Consider the following 19,535-nt stretch of genomic DNA (forward strand, 5'->3'; position numbering starts at 1 on the left):
AAAAAGTATCACGAAGGGAAAACCAGTTTTTCCTATAAATCATTGGCAGAGAGTCTCAAAAAACACACAAGATAACTAGATACACAGAGTTAAATGCTGTTTTGCTCTTTAGAAATAGTCTCATGAAACACAAGTTGTCAGGAAAAAAATAAGGAAAATGAAGCTATCTTTGCATTAATCTTAGCAAATGATTTTTCCTTTTTTTAAAAAATGTCAAAGTAAATTCCTCTAGTCCATAAATACCTTCTATGTCTTTTCCTTCAGTGAACTCAGGTTCTTTAGATGATATCTTGCTCATTTCCTCAGATTTTACAACTTGAGGAGGACTCCTTGCTCGGGATAAAAAGCACCCAAACGTCAGACTGCTCAGACGCTGGCCTTCTGTGAGCTTTGGTGTCGAGACAGTGGACAACTTCTTTCCTTGAACTTCTGCAAGATCATTAATCAAAATGAAGATCTGAATTTTTTATAACGATTTGTTAAACAGAGAACCAAAGCATATAAAAATGTGGACAAATCACTCCCTGTACCAGAAAAAAGCCTGAAGTTCATCTTTATTTATGTATAGGAACCCCTCAATGTCTAGCATCACACGCCAGTGTTTAAAATCTGTTTATATATTCTGAATGCACAAATTATTTTTTAACTGCTAAGAGAAACATTTCTAATCCCTTTAAAAGTAGTTAGTTCTCAAACAAACAAACCAAAATCCAGATATAAACAACTAGGAAGTTATAGCTTCTTGCAGTGTCAACTATTGGTAAATACCAATCAAGTACTGGTAAAATTTGATTGTTTGGTATTGCTACTAATAGTGAGAAAAAAGGGACTGAGGTCTTGGTTGCAAAGACAACCCAGGAAAATTTAGATGATCACTGGGGCAAATATCACATGATCACTGGAATAACTTTTGCTTATCTTAGTTTTTAGTGTGCTTCTCATAAGAAAGCAGATGAAGGGACTTGGTCTATGGTGACCACACATGGAGAGCCTTAATCACTTCCTTAGAGAACAAAAAGGGGAGGGGGCAGTCTCTAGACTGAGAATTTAGACAGCTAGGTAAGTGATTAATCAAGCACCTAATCATGGGTTTAATTCATCTTCTAGGAATTGTAACATTGCTGCTTGTAAGATCAAAAGCATGGAGATCCCAGTGATAGTAAGAAAAGTTTCCAAAGAAATTAAATTCTCAACTCTGGGAGAGCACCAAAGGGTTAAGTTAAATAGCAACTGATAATTGAGTATAGAAAAATACCTTTTTTTTTTTTTAGAAAAATACCTTTATATAGTGTATTCCTTCAGATGTATCTTCTAATATTTTCATGTTGCCATCGCTCACAGAACTAATTCATGATATTTTAGTAATCACATATATACATATATATTTGTAAAGTACTATATTATATCTACATATGTTGTATCTGTTCTTCTCCAGTAAAGCCTAGGTTCCAAGGATCAATAATCCTTAGTCTCCAAGACTAAAAGGCTGCCAGTGAAGACTAGAATTGCAAGTTAAGACTATCAGGGAAACAGTATTTGGTGAAGGGGCTTAGTACATCCAGTCTATTTCAAAGAGGGTGAACACCACAAAGACCTAAAACTTTAAATATAAACATGGAATTCCAGATCAACTATAGGAACACCTATTTTTTTCATCATATAGGTAGAGGAAATGTGTGATATAAGAAATAGATTTTGGTCTTCATCCATGGTTCCTGACACACAGCTCCTAAAACCCTTGGAATGTCCTAAGAGCGATAAAAGTGTCTTTTGTTTTCATAACAAGCCCTTTTAAACACATCTGAGTATGTATTAAGGAGGTGATTTCTGGAAAGCCCCTAGATGGCCTCAGGATGGGGCCTGGTTGCCAGGGGAACCAATCAAATCATGAGAGGGTTGGAAATTTCAGCCTCACCCTCCACCCCCTACCTCTGACTTCAGGTGAGGAAGAAAGGGGCTGGAGGTTGAATTAATCACCAATGGCCAATTATTTCATCAATCATGCATGCCTACATAGTGAAGCCTCCATAAAAACTCAAAAGGATGGGGTTCAGGATGCTCCAAGTTGGTGAACATGTGGAGGTGCTGGGAAGGCGGTATACTTAGTGAAAGCCTGGAAGCTCTGTGCCCCTTCTCCCGTATCTTGCCCCATGCGTCTCTTCCATCTGGCTGTTCCTGAGTTACATCCTTTGTAATAAACCAGTAATCTAGGAAGTGAACTGTCTGACTGAGTTCTGTGAGCCTCTCTAGCAAATTATTGAACCCAAGGAAGGGATCTTGGGAACCCTGGATTTACAGTCTGTTGGACAGAAGCAGGGATGCCACCCTGTACTTGTGACTCTGTGCGAAGTGTGTGTTTGTGTGTGTGTTCAGTGCCTGCTCGGAGGTGCAGGTGGGTAGTTTTGTGGGGGTGAGGGATCTGGTGCTATCCAAGTAGATAAGTCAGAATTGAGTTAAATTTATAGGACATCCAGTCAGTGTCTGTTGAGAATTGGAGAATTGCTTGGTGTGGGAAAAACTTCCACACATCTCATGTCAGAAATATTCAGAGAGCGAAAACAGGAGTTTTTTCCCTTTACAAAATGACAGCAATAGGTAGTAACACGCAGTAGACAAAGTGCTTTCATATGTCCTATAATCAACAACCCCCCATGAAACCAGTAAGACACTATTACAGTCACCATTTTACTGATGTAAAAAAAAACAACTGGAGATATATACACAGCTATTAAATTGTAGGGCATTAAAGTTGACTTCAAAGTCTGGGTTCTTTCTACCATGCCAGTATTTTTCCAATGCGTTCTACGAAACTCCAAGGCTTTATGAAAATGTTGCAGAGGATGCAAGAAATGAAAGAAGAGTCATGGGTGAGACCAAGTCTGCAGAACTCTGGACCCATCACCCAGTACAGGTTTTTTACCTATTTTATCTCTTGAGATTCTATAGGAAAAAAAACTGTTTAAAAAGGGTTCTGCTGCTAAATAAAAGTTTAAAAAGCACCATACTAGGCCATGGGTCTAATAAGCACAGGCTATCCATACACCCTGCTGACTTACCTCCTCTTCAGCTCAATGTGCACTTGAGTGGCTATCATACGAATAGCATATTAAGTGAATCTCTATCATTAACTCTACCACCCATCCTTTGGTTTTAAAGTTAAAAAGAAAGGAAATAGCCCTAAGCATTAGAAAATGCAAAGAGTTTATTCGCATTATAAAATTCTGCTCCAAATATTCAGGTTGTAAGAATTTCAATCACCATTGAGCACAATGCTACAAAATGAAAATAGAAAATAACAAGACTGATTTTTTTTAAAGTAAACATACCTGAAATTAAACGTTCAAATTACCCCCTTTGGGTTATTCACTACTGTCTAGCTGTGCTAATATGGACATGTGACTATTTAAATTTAAATGAATTCAAATTAGATAAAATGTAAAATTCAGTTCCTTAGTTGTGCAAGTCATATTTCAAGCGCTCAATAATAAAATTCTAGCAAATAAATCCAACTAGGCTATCTTAGTCAAAGAGCACATACCTTGTAATTTTGACTGTATTGTTCTTATCTCTTCGGTTTGGTTTTGGTTGATCAAACGAAGATTCTGATTCTCCAATTCCAGCTAAAAGAACATAATGGTTTTCTTTTATACAGGGATAACATTTCTAAAATGTACTAGTAAATTATAACATTTAGAAAATGTTAATATCTAATTTAAAACAAGCAAAATACAAAAGAAATAAGTAAATATCAGATGAATTTATCAGCACAGATTGTCAGCCTAGATAATTATGGCTTTAATATTTGTTTCCAGAGCTAAAAGTTTTAAATGTTTTTCACCCCTATGCCTTTTCCACTGTAAAGTTATTTTAAACCAAATTATTTTGGCATTTAATCTGCCATATAAACTAAATAATGTGTACTTCTCAGATACTGAATATATTAATTTTATGAGATATGCACATATATTCTCTAATTATTTAAAGTTAACTAATTAGAACTAGTCAACTAATTAGAATGAGGCTACTTAACACTGATTACCATGGGTCTATCAATATTTTTAATTTTAAAATTACATTAGTCATTAAAGTGAAAGCTACCTATCTCACGTTTGCCAAAAGCCAGCAGCACCACCAACTGATCAGAATTTTGTTTCATTCAGATATTCTGATGACTTATCTATTCAAAAGAAGTAAAAGGTAAAGAAAAGATAAATATGGCAATAAATACCTCATTCAACTTAACTGTTACCCATTCTTTGATCTTAGCTGCTTTCTCTTCTATTATTTTAGCTTCTTGAATCCTTATTTGTTTCTGAAATAACATTAGCAGTTTGTTTAGTTCAAACAGAAGCTCACTGGTCTGGAAATGTTACAGTCATAGATATAAAAGGCAAGTCCACTTAAACCTATTTCCAAGTTAAGACGTCTGCCTTTAAATGACCAAACATAGGAAAAAACAAGAATGGCTGTCCAGCAGAACAATAATAAAAGCGTACATAAATATTCCTAGCTTTAACATCTGCTATTCCCTTTCTCTGAAAGATCATATACCAAAATCAATCCACTGAATTTATCAACAAAATAAACCATTTCTGGAAATAGTCTAGGTTTAGAACAGTGGAATAGAGTTCAACCAGGTTGGGGAGAGGAGAATCAGAATCTCCTCTGGAGAATGGCTTATTTTCCCCTCAAGTGCTAGTTTTAGAATGTCCAGAAAAAATAGAGATTGAGAAACTCTAGCTCACATCCACCAACCTTTAAATCTGGTTATGGTCACAAAACTACTGAGAGTGTGACTATCATATAAATCCTAGTGGGTGGAGGCTGAAAGCCACTGACCTAAAGGAACACTGACGCCAGAGAAATGAAAAAAATGATTAAACATTTAACAGTTCTATAGTGGTCATATTTAAATGACACTAAATGACCTTTTAAGTAAATAATCCTAGTGCAACTTTTTTCCTAAAAATTAAAAAAAAAATAAATTAAATACTATACTTGTTCTCAATGAAGTGGTTTAAAAACAGTATACACATTTCTAAGCAGAAGGATTAGAGTCAAATCAAACACATGTTTAAAATTTAACCTTCCATAAACATTTCCAACACCCTAACAATCTAAAGCAAAAATTTATTGGAAACATTTTACAGACATAAATACCTGCTGATAACCAAGTGTTTCCAACTTAAGGAGTATTGTCACATCCAAAAAGTGGTAGATACTGCCTTGGAATCACCCCGGATTTAAAGTGAATGTATTTAACTTGCACCTTTCACCAGTAATGTGATGTAATCCTAGGAGGTCACCAAGTAAGATTTCTGATCAAAATTTAGAAATTTTGACTCTCTTTTTAATCTTTGCGATTATGCATAAATGAATGCACATATTTAGGACTCTTTGATGATCAAATTCTTCCTAACCTGCTCCTCAAGTTGCAGTTCCAAGTTTTGAATGATGTCATCTTTTTCCTGTATTAGGGTTTCCAGATCTTGACACTTTTTATACAACCTCGTCTCTGATTCACTGGTTTGAATATTAGCTGCTTTTAATTTTTCTTCCATAACTTGTACCTAAATTCAGAGGATAAAATATTAAAACTATGCATGTACTTAATTTATCATAGTATTAAATTCAGAATTTTACTTAAACATTAAATTCCTAAAAGGTTTCATCATAAAAGGAAAACACTGAACAGCAAGTTTTAATGTATGTAACAATTATAAAGTCTGAAGACTACTTTGCTAAGTGATGTTACCCCTGAGGTGCATGAGGGTACATGAAAGATTCTCAGAATATTGCTATCATGTAAAGAAATGTACATGTTAACTAGATCAATGATAATATGCAAAGTATTTCATGTGAGCATAGAATTAGAAAGCTTCCAGCTCTTTTTCATATTTAAAAAAAAAGAATATCGGGTTTCCCTGGTGGCACAGTGGTTGAGAGTCTGCCTGCCGATGCAGGGGACATGAGTTCATGCCCCGGTCCGGGAAGATCCCACATGCCCATGAGCCATGGCCGCTGAGCCTGCGCGTCCAGAGCCTGTGCTCTGCAACGGGAGAGGCCACAACAGTGAGAGGCCCGCGTACCGCAAAAAAAAAAAAAAAAAGACTATCAAGTAAAGACGTTGAGTGGTAAGATAAGACTCAGACTGGATGACCAAGTATAATAACATATCTTGGAAAAAAACTGAACTTAGCTGAAAAAGGTACACATTATACAACAGAAGGCAAAAGTAAAATAAAAGAACCTTAAAGGGACTTCCCTGGTGGTGCAGTGGTTAAGAATCTGCCTTCCAATGCAGGGGATGCTGGTTTAATCCCTGGTCGGGGAACTAAGATCCCACATGCCGTGGGGCAACTGAGCCTGCGCACTGCAACTACTGAGCCCGCAGGCTCTGGAGCCCATGTGCCACAAATAGAGAGGCCATGCACTGCAACTACTGAGCCCACGTGCTCTGGAGCCCGCAGGCCACAACTAGAGAGAAGCCCGCACTCCACAATGAAGAACCCACGCGCCACAGGGAAGATCCTGTGTGCCACAACTAAGACCCACAGCTAAATAAATAAATAAATATTAAAAACAAACCAAAAAAGAACCTTAAAATCCCAATGATGAAATCATAGAGAGTAAAAAAGTATGACAGTCAAGATATAGGTAGGAGAGTACATTCCGTGAGGGTTTATTGATTCAATACTTTAACAAATATTCAATGAACACCTGCCAAGTGCCAGGTCTATACCAGGTCCTGGGAAGACATCAGTGAATAAAGCAGACCCCCAAATCTCTACCTGCATAGAAATTACATTCTAGTGGGTAAGAGAGATCACAAATATAATAATGACTAAAAATCACACAGTTTGTTACAATGGCAATAAGGGTAACGGGAAAAATAAAGCAAGATAAAACAGATCGCTGTACGGCCAGGGGTTGTGGTGCCTCAATTTTAATATCTAAGATATACTGGCTCTGCTTGGATCTTCTGCAAAACACATTTGGGCATATGAAATCCTTGAAGAGATATGTGTGATGTTAATGTTAGTAAGAAAGAAAATAAAGTACTGGGCACTGTATACAATATTAAAACTTTTATTCTATATACTCCAAATAGGTAAGAATGTAATCTTAGTAATGTTTTAGATTATAGGGGGGCAAAGAAGAAAAATATGTAAAGGCATTTGAGAAATTAAAGATGATAGGTAAGATGAAAAATCTTAAAAAACATCTCTGAAAAATCAAAATGAACTTACTTAAAGCTCAAAAATACTTGATTAATGAGGGTTCCTAGAAGGAGGGTGTTAAGGTTAGTTTGGTTTTGTTTTTTTAACCATGAATACAAAGTTTCATCTGTGGGTTCACTGTATAAATGTAAATTCAACTCAAATGCTAAAACTGTCCTATTTAAATACCACCCACATGGCTGGAAGCTATGAAAATAAAAGAAGATCCAAAAAATAGGAGAAAAAATATACTCTACTATCCAAATGATAATTTTAAGTTATTTTAAGATTTAGATTTTTTAACATAATATAGCAGGCTTTCTGCAGGAACTTCAGATCAAGAGGTCAAGGACAAAGGCCTATATCAGAGATGCTGTCATGAAAAAAGCCAGGGCAGGACAGAGAGCTGGACAGTAAATAACAAAGGTCAGTCTTAAAATGGTACAGCCAGTTCCATGCAGGGTATTCTGTAGCTGTGGAAGCAGGGAAAGAAGAGCAGAGACCAAGTGCAAAATGGTAGTCCTCCACCAAGGAGGTAGTAATAGATCTTAACACTCCAGAAAGACAAAATTAATAAAAATAAATATTACCGGACCTACATCTACAGTCTCCTTTTATTAAATTGGAGCAAGCCACCCTATGGACATTGGACTACCACATAAAATTGTCCTATTATTGCTTAGAAAAGGCCTATGGTCCTGGAAAACTATTTTTCCAGGACCTTCTTCTTCCCTGAAAAATATATTCAACTTGAAAGGTGTTCTCATTTTACGAATGAATGCTAGAGTCAGAGCTCCTTGGCTGCACCTTTGCCTGGTGCAACTGCTTCATTTGACTATTACTTTTAGATAAACAACTTTCCTGGGCAAGAAAAACATTGACAAAAGTGGCAACATCTCTGCGGGAGAGAGATCACAAAGCAGTTACAGGCAACCTTCTTCCAGCTGGCCCTGTTAGGACCAAGTTCCACAGGATTCACCAGCCTTCCTTGGCAATTAGTATGAATGAGAAATCTGCAGAAAAGTTAAGAGGCCTACAGAAAAACTAAGCAGCCTTTAAAAATATCTTACCACAAGTACACAGAAAATAGGTCAGATCTTTTACCATTTATTTAATTTGAATTATACAATTTTAACTACTCGGAGACTGGCCGGTAACACACACCTATGAATTCAAATTAGTTGTTGAATAAACTCTTACAATTACCAATATGTGGATATCCTCTAGTGAGGAGTGTTTTGTACTTTCAGGCTACCTTTCTCCTTTACTTCCAGGAGAGCCTCTGGTTGCATCTACCTACCCCCTCAGCACACTCCTCAGATATTTCCCGAAAGTCTTGTTGATTCTGAGCTTTTGTGCAGTGAAGGGTTAATTCAGCAGGCTTGGGGTGCTCAAACCCTGTACGTTCCAAAGAAAGAACTAGCCTTTGAATGTCTCCTGGGAAATAACCTCTGAGCCCCTGGAATATTCTGCCTGATAAGACTGTCTTTATATAGTTGATATACTGGGCCACACCAGACAGTTTATGTTAACAGTGTGACTTATACTGAATACCTTTTTTGTTTACTCACCTGGGTCATGGGCCACACTGTATCAAGTTTGACCTCTGGAGGGGTTGGAAGTTGAGTAGATAAGGTGGGTTATGCATGCATTTCGTGCTTACAAGACTGACCCCTCCCCACCCCCCACCCCCCACCAATAAAAATCCTGGACACCTAGGCTCGGATGAACAACCCTGGTTGGCAAAACTTCATATGTGTTGTCCCACATCACTGATGGGAGAATCAAGTGCATTCCTGTGCAATTCCACTGTGAGAGGACAACTGGAAGCTTGTACCTGGTGTCTCCTGGACTCTGCCCTATGTGCATTTTTCCTTTGCTGATGTTAATCTGTATGCTTTCACTGTAATAAACCATAACCATGAGTATTAACAGTTTTTCAGGATTTCATGAGTCTTTCTGGTGAATCATCAAACCTGAGGGTAGTCTTGGGTACCCTGACACAACTTCCAATGCTATTTTCCATTTTCTTGTCTATCCTGGAGAAAGCAGAAACTGCAAATATTTTCCGTATTATAACTATCCATATCAATATTTCCTTCTTCCCATTTCTAACTTCATCCCTCCCTCCCCCACTACAGGTAATCAAGATGTGACTATATTTTTGAGTGGGGGGTGTAAGTTTCTATTCCTGTATAAGTGTTGCAATGACATGACAAAGATGCTTAACCATTCCAAAATACAATGATGAAATTGTTAAGAGTATTTTGAACCCCAGACCATTTTCCAGTTAATTAAAATTTATTGCAAATTAATTAATCATTCTAATCATATTTTAAACATAGTTATTTCAGCATAGTGCTCCAAAATTTATGCAGTAAGGCCAGGCCCATTCTCACTGAAGGTGAAAGGGAACATCACTGGATAAAGTAGGTTTCCATGTAATGAAGCAAATCATTACATGGTCTTGGATGTTAGGATGACTGAGTAGTTATCATTTACTAAGAACCAAAAATAACTTGGATACTAAGAACCAACTTTATAAAAGGCAGATGAGCCCACATATTAGAATGGTCAGAAGGAAATTTAAATCCAACTCCTACCAAGCCTAAATCAAATACACGCAAGTGACTGAGTCCAGAAGGACAGAATTGAAAAGACAAACTTCTACAGGGGAAATTATCTACCCCTCTTTGGTTAGCATAAATTAGTGTATTAGATTGTATTATATACCTAACTAATCAGATACTTGAGAAGGAATCCTGTTTATCAGTGTCTCCCAAATGTGCTATTTGCTGCTTTTCTGCCTCACAAGAGTTCTCATAAGTAATACTGGGTTGATCTGCACATACTGCTTTCAAAATTTGTGAACAACAACAATAAAGATGTACTACAGCATCAAGTAAAAAGACTGCCAAGATTTCTCTGGAAGAATGTTTAATTCTTTTTTCTATCAGCAACTTATTTAGTGATTATGCAAGTGATGCCCACACATTAATGAACAAGGAGAAAAATGTACAAAGCTAAAGTGTAGAGTTGAGCTGTTTCAGCTGACTATTGCTTTTAGTGGTGAAACATTCTTTCTAGGTTAGTATAAATACAGTTTAAGTCTTAGGATATGGCTCAATGACAAAGGATAAATTATGAATTTAAGCAACATGAACAGCAGATAGGCCATAGTCCCATGGAAACTGTTAAAGACAGTGAAGGATTCAGTTACTCTAAGTTAATAATATTTACTTAGTCTTGCAAAGGCAAAAAAAAAAAAAAGTAATATAGTCAGTGCATTAGAATTCATCTGCTCTCTGTTTATATTTCCTGTTAACTTTTAGATTCATTATGAAATATTTAAGAAAAAATTCTTCTGAAGCATAACAAAAATAGGTACTGTATAAATTTAAAGTGTTATGACAAAAAGAAATATCTACAGATTATAAAGAAACTCTGGGAGATCCTCAATTCTCACTCTTTTGGGGGGGGTGTTGATTTAAGGCAGTATACCTAAAATAACCAATCATTGTATAATTTTGCTTAAAAATGTGGCACATAGAATTAAATAACTTTACATTTGATATCTTCAAAGGACAACTTCAAATAAGATATTCTTCCTGTTAACTTATTGAGATCAGTGGTTGGGCCCTGATGGCTACAAACTGCCATGGTTTGCTTCCCTTGAATTGAGAATGGGGATTCCTTTTTTCTTTCAAGATCCAGTCAACCAAAGGGGTAAAAAAAAATGAAAATCAAAAATTAAAAAATTCTTCATTTAGTTTAATTTTCAGAGCTAACTAAATTTGCTGCATATATGAATTTAGACTTTTAACTTAAGGCAAAACGAAACCATCTTCAATTTCCTTCTTTTTTTCCCCTATAATATGAGCAGTTAAAGGAGAAAAAGGGAAGGGAAGGGAAGGGAAAAGAAAGCTAGGAAAGAATAGACAGAGAAACGTATGGAGACAGCCACGGGTACAGAGATAAAGAGAGATGTCACCAGGAAAGGCCAAAGTCAGAAACGGAAAGAAAGGGAAGGAGACATGAAAGTCAGAGAGGTCGACAAAATGACAAACGTATGCTGCAAAAGGCTGAAGGCTGAACAGGGACGCACATATACGGCCCACCACAGAAAAAGACATTTGGTATAGAGTGACAGAGAGTGATATAAACATAAGAGTCTTTCTTTTAGAATGTAAGTGACCTTTAATGACTTTACTGTTAATTATTGGCTTTTTATAGATATATGTAGAGTAATTACTATTTGGTCCCATCAACTAAAGAATATAAAATACAAAAAAACAAGCAAATCATACATCCTTACCATTACTACTAGTACTTGTATCGAAATCTACATTTGAGGTTTTAAAAAATTATTGGTAATTTTTCGGTGGGGTGATGGTACTGTAGCTATGATTTTTAAGTCTTTATTTTTAGATGAGTTGCTGAAATACTCTTGGGTGGAATGATATAATACCTGGGACTTGTTTCAAAATAACCTAGTGTGGGGGTAGGGAAGAAGTGGGTGGAGGTATATACTAGCTGTGCATCAACTAACTGCTGAAGGTGATGACAGGGCTTCATTATACTATGTTCTCTACTCCTGTAGTGGTTGAAATTTTGCATAATAAAGTTTTAAGATTTTATCTTCAAGTATAATTAATTTAAAAAAATTAAGGATTAGGTTAAATTGGGTTAACTTAGTCAAGCCACTAAAACAATCTACTGAGTAAAATTAAATCTTTTAGGTGAAAACAAGATTTGGTAATACTCAAACTGAAGGAAGAAACATGACAAACTTAGAGCAAGTATAAGAAATTGAATATACACTCCTTGAAAGAAATAATTTTGTATTTAAGACTTCTGAAATTCTTGACTTGACTGAATCTGACAGAGATCTTTTCATAAAATGTGAAATTATCAATTTAGGCTCCTTAGACAAACTTTAAGGCTGGTGGGCTCATCCAAACCACTCATTTTACTGTTGGCAAGGCCCAGAAAGGGTTAAGTGATTTATCAAAAGATTATTTTTTTAAAGTAAAAGTAGTACCAAAATCAAAAACTAGAAAGTATGAATACACAGAAGAAAAAAACCAATCATCCATAATTCCACAAAAACAAATTTCAGGATGTTTCCTAACAGCTTTTTTTTTAAACTCTTAGGTTTGACTTTTTCCCCCCATATCTATTAACATGTTAAATATAAAAATCTATATATATTTTTCCTAATATAACTAAGCATTTTTCCATATTTGTATATATTCTTTGTAATAGTTATTTTTAATGGTTGTTTAATATTTCATGGAATACATACAGTTCTCTAATTCATTCTCCTATAAAATGGCATTCATATTATTTCCAACTCTTTATTACTATAAATAAAGCTGCCATGAACATATTTATACATAAAATGTCATTATGGTTAGGCATAACCATAAAAGTCATATTTGATTTTTTTCATAAGTAAGATAAAACTTCTGAATAGAAGCATTTTTGTCCTTTTCAAAATTTATCAAGGGGCAAAACAAAGTTAGATTCTCCATTTTCTCTATGGAACCAGCTCATGAACAGTAAAAATGATACAATGAGGAGGACAGCTGAAGACTATTTTCAGGATTGTTTTGGGCAAAACAATGTTTATATTGGTAGAGGCAGAAAACAATTTTTTTTTTTTTTTTTTTTGCGGTACACAGGCCTCTCACTGTCGTGGCCTCTCCCGCTGCGGAGCATAGGCTCCGGACGCACAGGCCCAGCGGCCATGGCTCACGGGCCCAGCCGCTCCGCAGCACGTGGGATCCTCCCGGACTGGGGCACGAACCCGTGTCCCCTGCATTGGCAGGCGGACTCTCAACCACTGTGCCACCAGGGAAGCCCAGAAAACAATTTTTTAACTAAAACTATACCCTACCTGTTGGAAAGCTTTTTCTGCTTGACGTTCAGCATCAATAACTTGTCTCTCAAGCTGCTGCATCTGAAAAGTGAGAAAAGATATAAAAAATAGAAAAATTCATATTTCCCTTTTGGAATTCTTTAAGAACATTTAAAGTACTTCAGTGAATATGAATTGCATACAATTTAGCACATTAAAAGCTCTTTCAGGGCATATTTAAAAATGGATCAAACAAAATACCAAAGGTTTGATACTTTTAATACAATGTAATATATACTACATGAGTGTTCATCAATAGAATTTTCTTCATTGGACTATATGTTAGAAATCACTGGTTAACACATATTAAGAACAATAAATTAAATCTAAGAGAATAGTAAGACCTCAAATGTCATATTTGATTTGTTGATCAAAAATAGACATTTCTCCAAAGAAGATATACAGATTGCCAACAAACACATGAAAGAATGTCCAACATCATTAATCATTAGAGAAATGCAAATCAAAACTACAATGAGATATCATCTCACACCAGTCAGAATGGCCATCATCAAAAAATCTACAAACAATAAATTCTGGAGAGGGTGTGGAAAAAATGGAACCCTCTTGCACTGTTGGTGGGAATGTAAATTGATACAGCCACTATGGAGAACAGTATGGAGGTTCTTTACAAAACTAAAAATACAACTACCATACGACCCAACAATCCCACTACCGGGCATATACCCTGAGAAAACCATAATTCAAAAAGAGTCATGTACCACAATGTTCATTGCAGCTCTGTTTACAATAGCCAGGACATGGAAGCAACCTAAGTGCCCATCAACAGATGAATGGATAAAGAAGATGTGACACATATATACAATAGAATATTACTCAGCCATAAAAAGAAACGAAATTGAGTTATCTGTAGTGAAGTGGATAGACCTAGAGTCTGTCATACAGAGTAAAGTAAGTCAGAAAGAGAAAAACAAATACCGTATGTTAACACATATATATGGAATCTAAAAAAAAAAAAAAAAAGGTCATGAAGAACCTAGGGGCAGCATGGGAATAAAGATGCAGACCTACTTAGAGAATGGACTTGAGGACACGGGAAGGGGGAAGGGTAAGCTGGGACAAAGTGCGAGAGTGGCATGGACATATATACACTACCAAATGTAAAATAGATAGCTAGTGGGAAGCAGCCGCATAGCACAGGGAGATCAGCTCGGTGCTTTGTGACCACCTAGAAGGGTGGGACAGGGAGGGTGGGAGGGAGGGAGGGAGACGCAAGAGGGAAGAGATATGGGGATATATGTATATGTATAGCTGATTCACTTTGTTATAAAGCAGAAACTAACACACCATTGTAAAGTAATTATACTCCAATAAAGATGTTAAAAAAAAATTCCCAATGAGCAGGGGAGGGATAAATTAGGAATTTGGGAGTAACATATAAACATTCCTATATATAAAATAAACAACAAGGACCTACTGTATAGCACAGGGAACTACACTCGATATTTTGTAATAACCTATATGGGAAAAGAATCTGAAAAAGAATATATATATATATATATATATATGAATATATATATATATATGGAATCACTTTGCTGTACACCTGAAACTAACACAACATTGTAAATCAACTATACTTCAATAAAAAATAAATAATAAAAAATTTTAAGACGAAGAAAAGGGCTCCCCTGGTGGCGCAGTGGTTGAGAGTCCACCTGCCGATGCAGGGGACACGGGTTTGTGCCCCAGTCTGGGAAGATCCCACATGCTGCAGAGTGGCTGGGCCTGTGAGCCATGGCCAATGAGGCTGTGCGTCCGGAGCCTGTGCTCCGCAACGGGAGAGGCCACAACAGTGAGAGGCCGGCGTACCGCAAAAAACAAACAAACAAACAAAAAAAACAAAAGAAAAGATACATTGACACAGGCTTAATATAGAAAAAAAAAGTCCCAGTGATATCAGAAAGTGGTATATTCTCATAAGCTCCATAGGTGGTATGTTTAAGTCACAACTAAGGAGTTTTAATTCTTACAGATCATGATGGAAAGAGTATAGAAGATACTCTGATTAAACACACATGTCCACAAAAGCATACAGCACAGAGAATGGAAAAATATCTGGGTATTTTTTAAAAGGTCTGTGGAGAAGAGAAAGTTTGGAGATTTTAGAGGGTGGGAAATAAAAAAAAGTTTGGAGAGTTAAAGTTAAAGAGTAAAATAAATATTATAAGTAAAATAAACAAAAGTCTTAAATCGGACCCAATGCAAGTTAACATCATACACAAACAGCATGTAAAACTAAATTTTTTGCTGAGTATTGAAGTCTGGTCAACACTAGAGCCGTCTGTGGCTCAGTCTGTGTTCATTATCAATTTTATTGTTGGCTGATATTCCCAGACGCCCTGAACTTCCAGAGCATCTCAAACTCACAGCACCCTGGGTACCACCCCATAGCCGACACTCCAGACCTGCCCCCTTCTCGAAAACCACAGAGAAGCGGCCTCCTGCAGGTACAACGGCCCAGCAGGGAGCTGCCCTCTCTGGACCGCCTGGGTGACAGGGACCCCAACTGAGGTATGCACTGTTCTCAATGCCTGAAAAATGGTTTCTGTTATGAGTGTACTGTATCATTTTTTAAGGGTACACTGGTTGGGAGAATTTGCTCTGTTTTGATAACTATGTTTGGGTCAATTACCATTCGACACAAGTAAAACTCAAGACCATGCGCACCATCACCTTCACCCACCTAACACAAAAGATTTCTTAAACATTTCAGAAGTGGAACGCATGGAGCTCAGTAAAAGTATCTGTATTTACTCTACCATCCTTGTAGAACCTAATGATGAGTATTATTGGGCTGTACTGAAAGAGACTCAGACCAAACGCTGTGACAAAACAGAGCGCTACAGTACTAAAAATGATGGTTTGTTTAAGATAAAAAATGACATGTGGACACAGATGAGGAAAAGGTACAAATATGTCTTTGGGAAGCACGGCAACAACTACAACTGGTTCTTTCCTCTACATCCCACTACATTTACTGTCATTGAAAATAAAGTATCTTCTGTTTACTAGAGATGCATCACAACCTTTCTATCTGGGCCACACTATAACATCTGGTGACCTTGAATATGTGACTATGGAAGAAGGAATTGTTTTTTAAGTATAGAGCTATGAAAAGACTTAACAGACTTCTGAATAAGTCTGAAAAGTGTGCAGATCAAAGTGTGATTTGGAAGTTATCTGAAGATATGCAACTGGCAGTCTGCCTGAAATATGCGGGAGTTCTTGCAGAAAATGCAGAGGATTCCGAAGGAAGAACTCTATTTATAAATACAAAACTACTGCATGTCTTATTCAAGAGACAATGTCTAGTAACCCTCAGCAAGTAGCAGAAGCCTGCTGTTCAGATACGGCTATTACTTTTAATGGACTGACTCCTGAAAAGATAATAGTAATGATGGATGGTGTGTGCCAGCTCAGGGCATTTGGACATTATTTCAATGACACACTGATTTTCTTGCCTTCAAATGGTTCAGAAAATGACAGAGGGCTGGGAAATAATAGGACTGTGTTGTCCAGGAGTGCTTGAAATGTGGCTAGTCCAAATTGACATGTAGCATAAGTATAAAACACACACTCCATTCAATAATATTATTTGAAAACCTAGTACAAAAAGTATAAAAATCTCAGTAATTGTTCATACTGACTCAACAATGAAATGATAATATTTTGGATATGTTGCATTAAATAAAATATAACATTAAAATTAATGTCACCTGTTTCTTTTACAGTTTATTAATGTTGTTAGATATTTTTAGCATTCTTTTATTTATTTATTTATTTTGGCTGTGCCGCGCAGCTTGTGGGATCTTAGTTCCTCGACCAGGGATTGAACACAGGCCTGGCAGTGTAAGTGCCAAGTCCTAAACATTGGACTGCCAGGGAATTCCCTATGGAAGATTTTTTTTTTATCTTTCTTTTATTTAATGGAAGATTTCTTTTTAGCTTCCTTTTATTTATTTAAGAAATTTTAAAATTACATATGTGTCTTACTTTATATTTCTATTGGATAATAAAAATGTAAAACATTCCATTATCACCATATATGGCAATTTAACTTCCTGTCCACATGGCAGCATTTTTTAAAAGGAAGTTTACTGCAGGGATCTATATTCTGGAAGAGGTTTCAAATATTTGGATACGAAAATAGATACCTCCCAAGTGCATTCTCTGGACATATGTCACCTTTAATTTTTATGAAGATATTTCAAATGTTTAATAAGCAAGTATTGTTGTCTAAAAGCATTTTATTGAGTCATTGTTACAGACTGCAGCATTATGTCAACCAGTTGGACAAGCATGGTGTCTCCTGTCTAGAATATTCCTTATCCAAAAAACTAACTGGCATGCACATGCCAACACCACATTCTTTCACTACTGACAATATGCTAACAATCATAACCTCTGCAATGCAACTACATTGTGTTTTCAGGGGAACTTTTGCACTTGTGCAGCCTTAGCCTCAATTTTGAATATTTTTGAGATTGCCAGGAAAATCAGGAAAATTCACAAACATATTGCTGCTCTGTAAAATTTTTCTAGTAAAAAAAAAAGACTGACATACCTATTAGAATGGCCAAAATCCAGAACATTGACAACACCAAATGCTAGCAAGAATGTGGAGCAACAGGAACTCTCATTCATTGCTCATGGGTATAGCCACTTTGGAAGACATTTTTATGGTTTCTTATAAAATTAAACATACTCTTATCATACTATCCAGCAAGTGTACTCGTTGGTATTTACACAAAGGAGTTGAAAACTTATGTTCACATAAAAACTTGCACACAGGGACATCCCTGGTGGTGCAGTGGTTAAGAATCCGCCTGCCAATGCAGGGGACATGGGTTTGACCCCTGGTCCAGTAATATCCCACATGCCACAGAGCAACTAAGCCCATGTGCCACAACTACTGAGCCTGTTCTCTAGAGCCCATGTGCCACAACTACTGAAGCCCATGCACCTAGAGCCTGTGCTCCACAACAAGAGAAGCCACGGCAATGAGAAGCCCGCGCACCACAATGAAGAGTAGCCCCCATTTGCCTCAACTAGAGAAAGCCCGTGTGCAGCAATGGAGACCCAATGCAGCCAAAAATAAATAATTAATTAATTTTAAAAATATCTTTAAAAAAAACTTGCACACAGATATTTATAGCAGTTTTATTCATAATTGCCAAAACTTGGAAGCCACCAAGATGGACTTCCTTCAGTAGATGACTGGATAAACTGTGGTATATCCAGACAATGAAATATTATTTAGGGCTAAAAGGAAATAAGCTATTAAGCGATGAAAAGCCATGGAGGAAACTTAAATACGTATTATTAAGTGAAAGAAACCAATCTGAAAAGGCTACATAAAGTATGATTCCAACTATGTAACGTTCTGGAAAACTATGGAGACAATAAAGAGATCAGTGGTTGCCAGGGATTGGGGTGGGGGAGGGATGAATAAAAAGAGCACAGAAGCTTTTTAGGGCTGTGGAAATGCTCTGTATGATACCATAATGATGGATACATGTCATTATACATTGTCCAAGCCCATGCAATGTACAACAGCAAGAGTGAAACTATGAACTTGGGGTGACAATGATGTGTCTATGTAGGGTCAACAATTTGTAACATGTACCATTCTGGTGGGGGATGCTAATGACAGGGAAGGCTACACATGTGTGGGGGCAGGGATTATATAAGAAATTTGTATCTTCCACCCAATTCTTCTGTGAACCCTAAGCTTCTCTAAAAAGACAAAGTTTTAATAATAATAATTTTTAGAAAGATTTAATAGTTTCTCAAGAGGACCACTCTGATCTGAATGTTTGTGTCCCCGCAAAATTCACATGTTGGAATCAGAGTGACCAATGTAATGGTGATTAAATCCTGAGGGTGGACCGCTCATGAATGGGATTAGGGCTTTTATAATAGAGATCGCACAGAGCTCCTAGCCCCTTCTGCCAGGTGAAAGTACAAGAAGTCTGCAACTCAGAAGAGGGCCCTAACCTGATCTTGCTGGAATCCTGGTATCAGACTTCCAGCCTTCAGAACTGGGCGAAATAGATTTCTATTGTTTGCAAACTACAGAGTCTGTTGTATTTTGTTATAGCAACCCGAACAGACTAAGACAGAAAATTGGTACTGAGAGTGCAGTGCCTCTGTAACAAATATCTAAAAATGTGGAAGCAACTTTGGAACTGGGTAACAGATAGAGACTGGAAGAATTCTAAGGTGCATAGTAGAAAAAACCTACATTGTCATGAACGAACCATTAAAAGCAATTCTGGTGAGAGCTCAGAAATAGAACAGGAAAGCTATAGAGAAAGCCTCAATCTTCTTGGAGAGTATACCTAACGATTGTGAACAGAATGTTGGTAGAA

The 19,535-nt window shown here is 36.7% G+C and overlaps 2 protein-coding genes across 2 annotated transcripts in view; one reads left to right on the forward strand and one right to left on the reverse strand.

The window, feature by feature from the left end:
* PLEKHH2 (pleckstrin homology, MyTH4 and FERM domain containing H2) overlaps positions 1-19,535 on the reverse strand; it is a gene marked incomplete at its 3' end in the record, with an annotated part of 103,902 nt that overhangs the window by 60,657 nt on the left and 23,710 nt on the right. Inside the window, exons 3-7 of the mRNA XM_079720574.1 lie at positions 13,120-13,182; positions 5,421-5,570; positions 4,229-4,312; positions 3,539-3,620; positions 244-429 (exon numbers count right to left, since the gene is read on the reverse strand). Of these exons, the coding sequence (XP_079576700.1) occupies positions 244-429; positions 3,539-3,620; positions 4,229-4,312; positions 5,421-5,570; positions 13,120-13,182 (565 nt within the window). The remainder of the gene's footprint in view (positions 1-243; positions 430-3,538; positions 3,621-4,228; positions 4,313-5,420; positions 5,571-13,119; positions 13,183-19,535) is intronic.
* On the forward strand, positions 15,678-16,693 carry C1GALT1C1L (C1GALT1 specific chaperone 1 like; the record flags this gene model as incomplete). The annotated part of the gene is given in 5 exon segments (XM_079721463.1): positions 15,678-15,808; positions 15,810-16,154; positions 16,156-16,258; positions 16,260-16,440; positions 16,443-16,693. Coding segments are annotated over 5 exon segments (1,011 nt in total).

The sequence above is a fragment of the Hyperoodon ampullatus genome (genome assembly GCF_949752795.1).
Source record: "Hyperoodon ampullatus genome assembly, chromosome: 15".
NCBI classification, from domain to species: Eukaryota; Metazoa; Chordata; class Mammalia; order Artiodactyla; family Ziphiidae; genus Hyperoodon; species Hyperoodon ampullatus.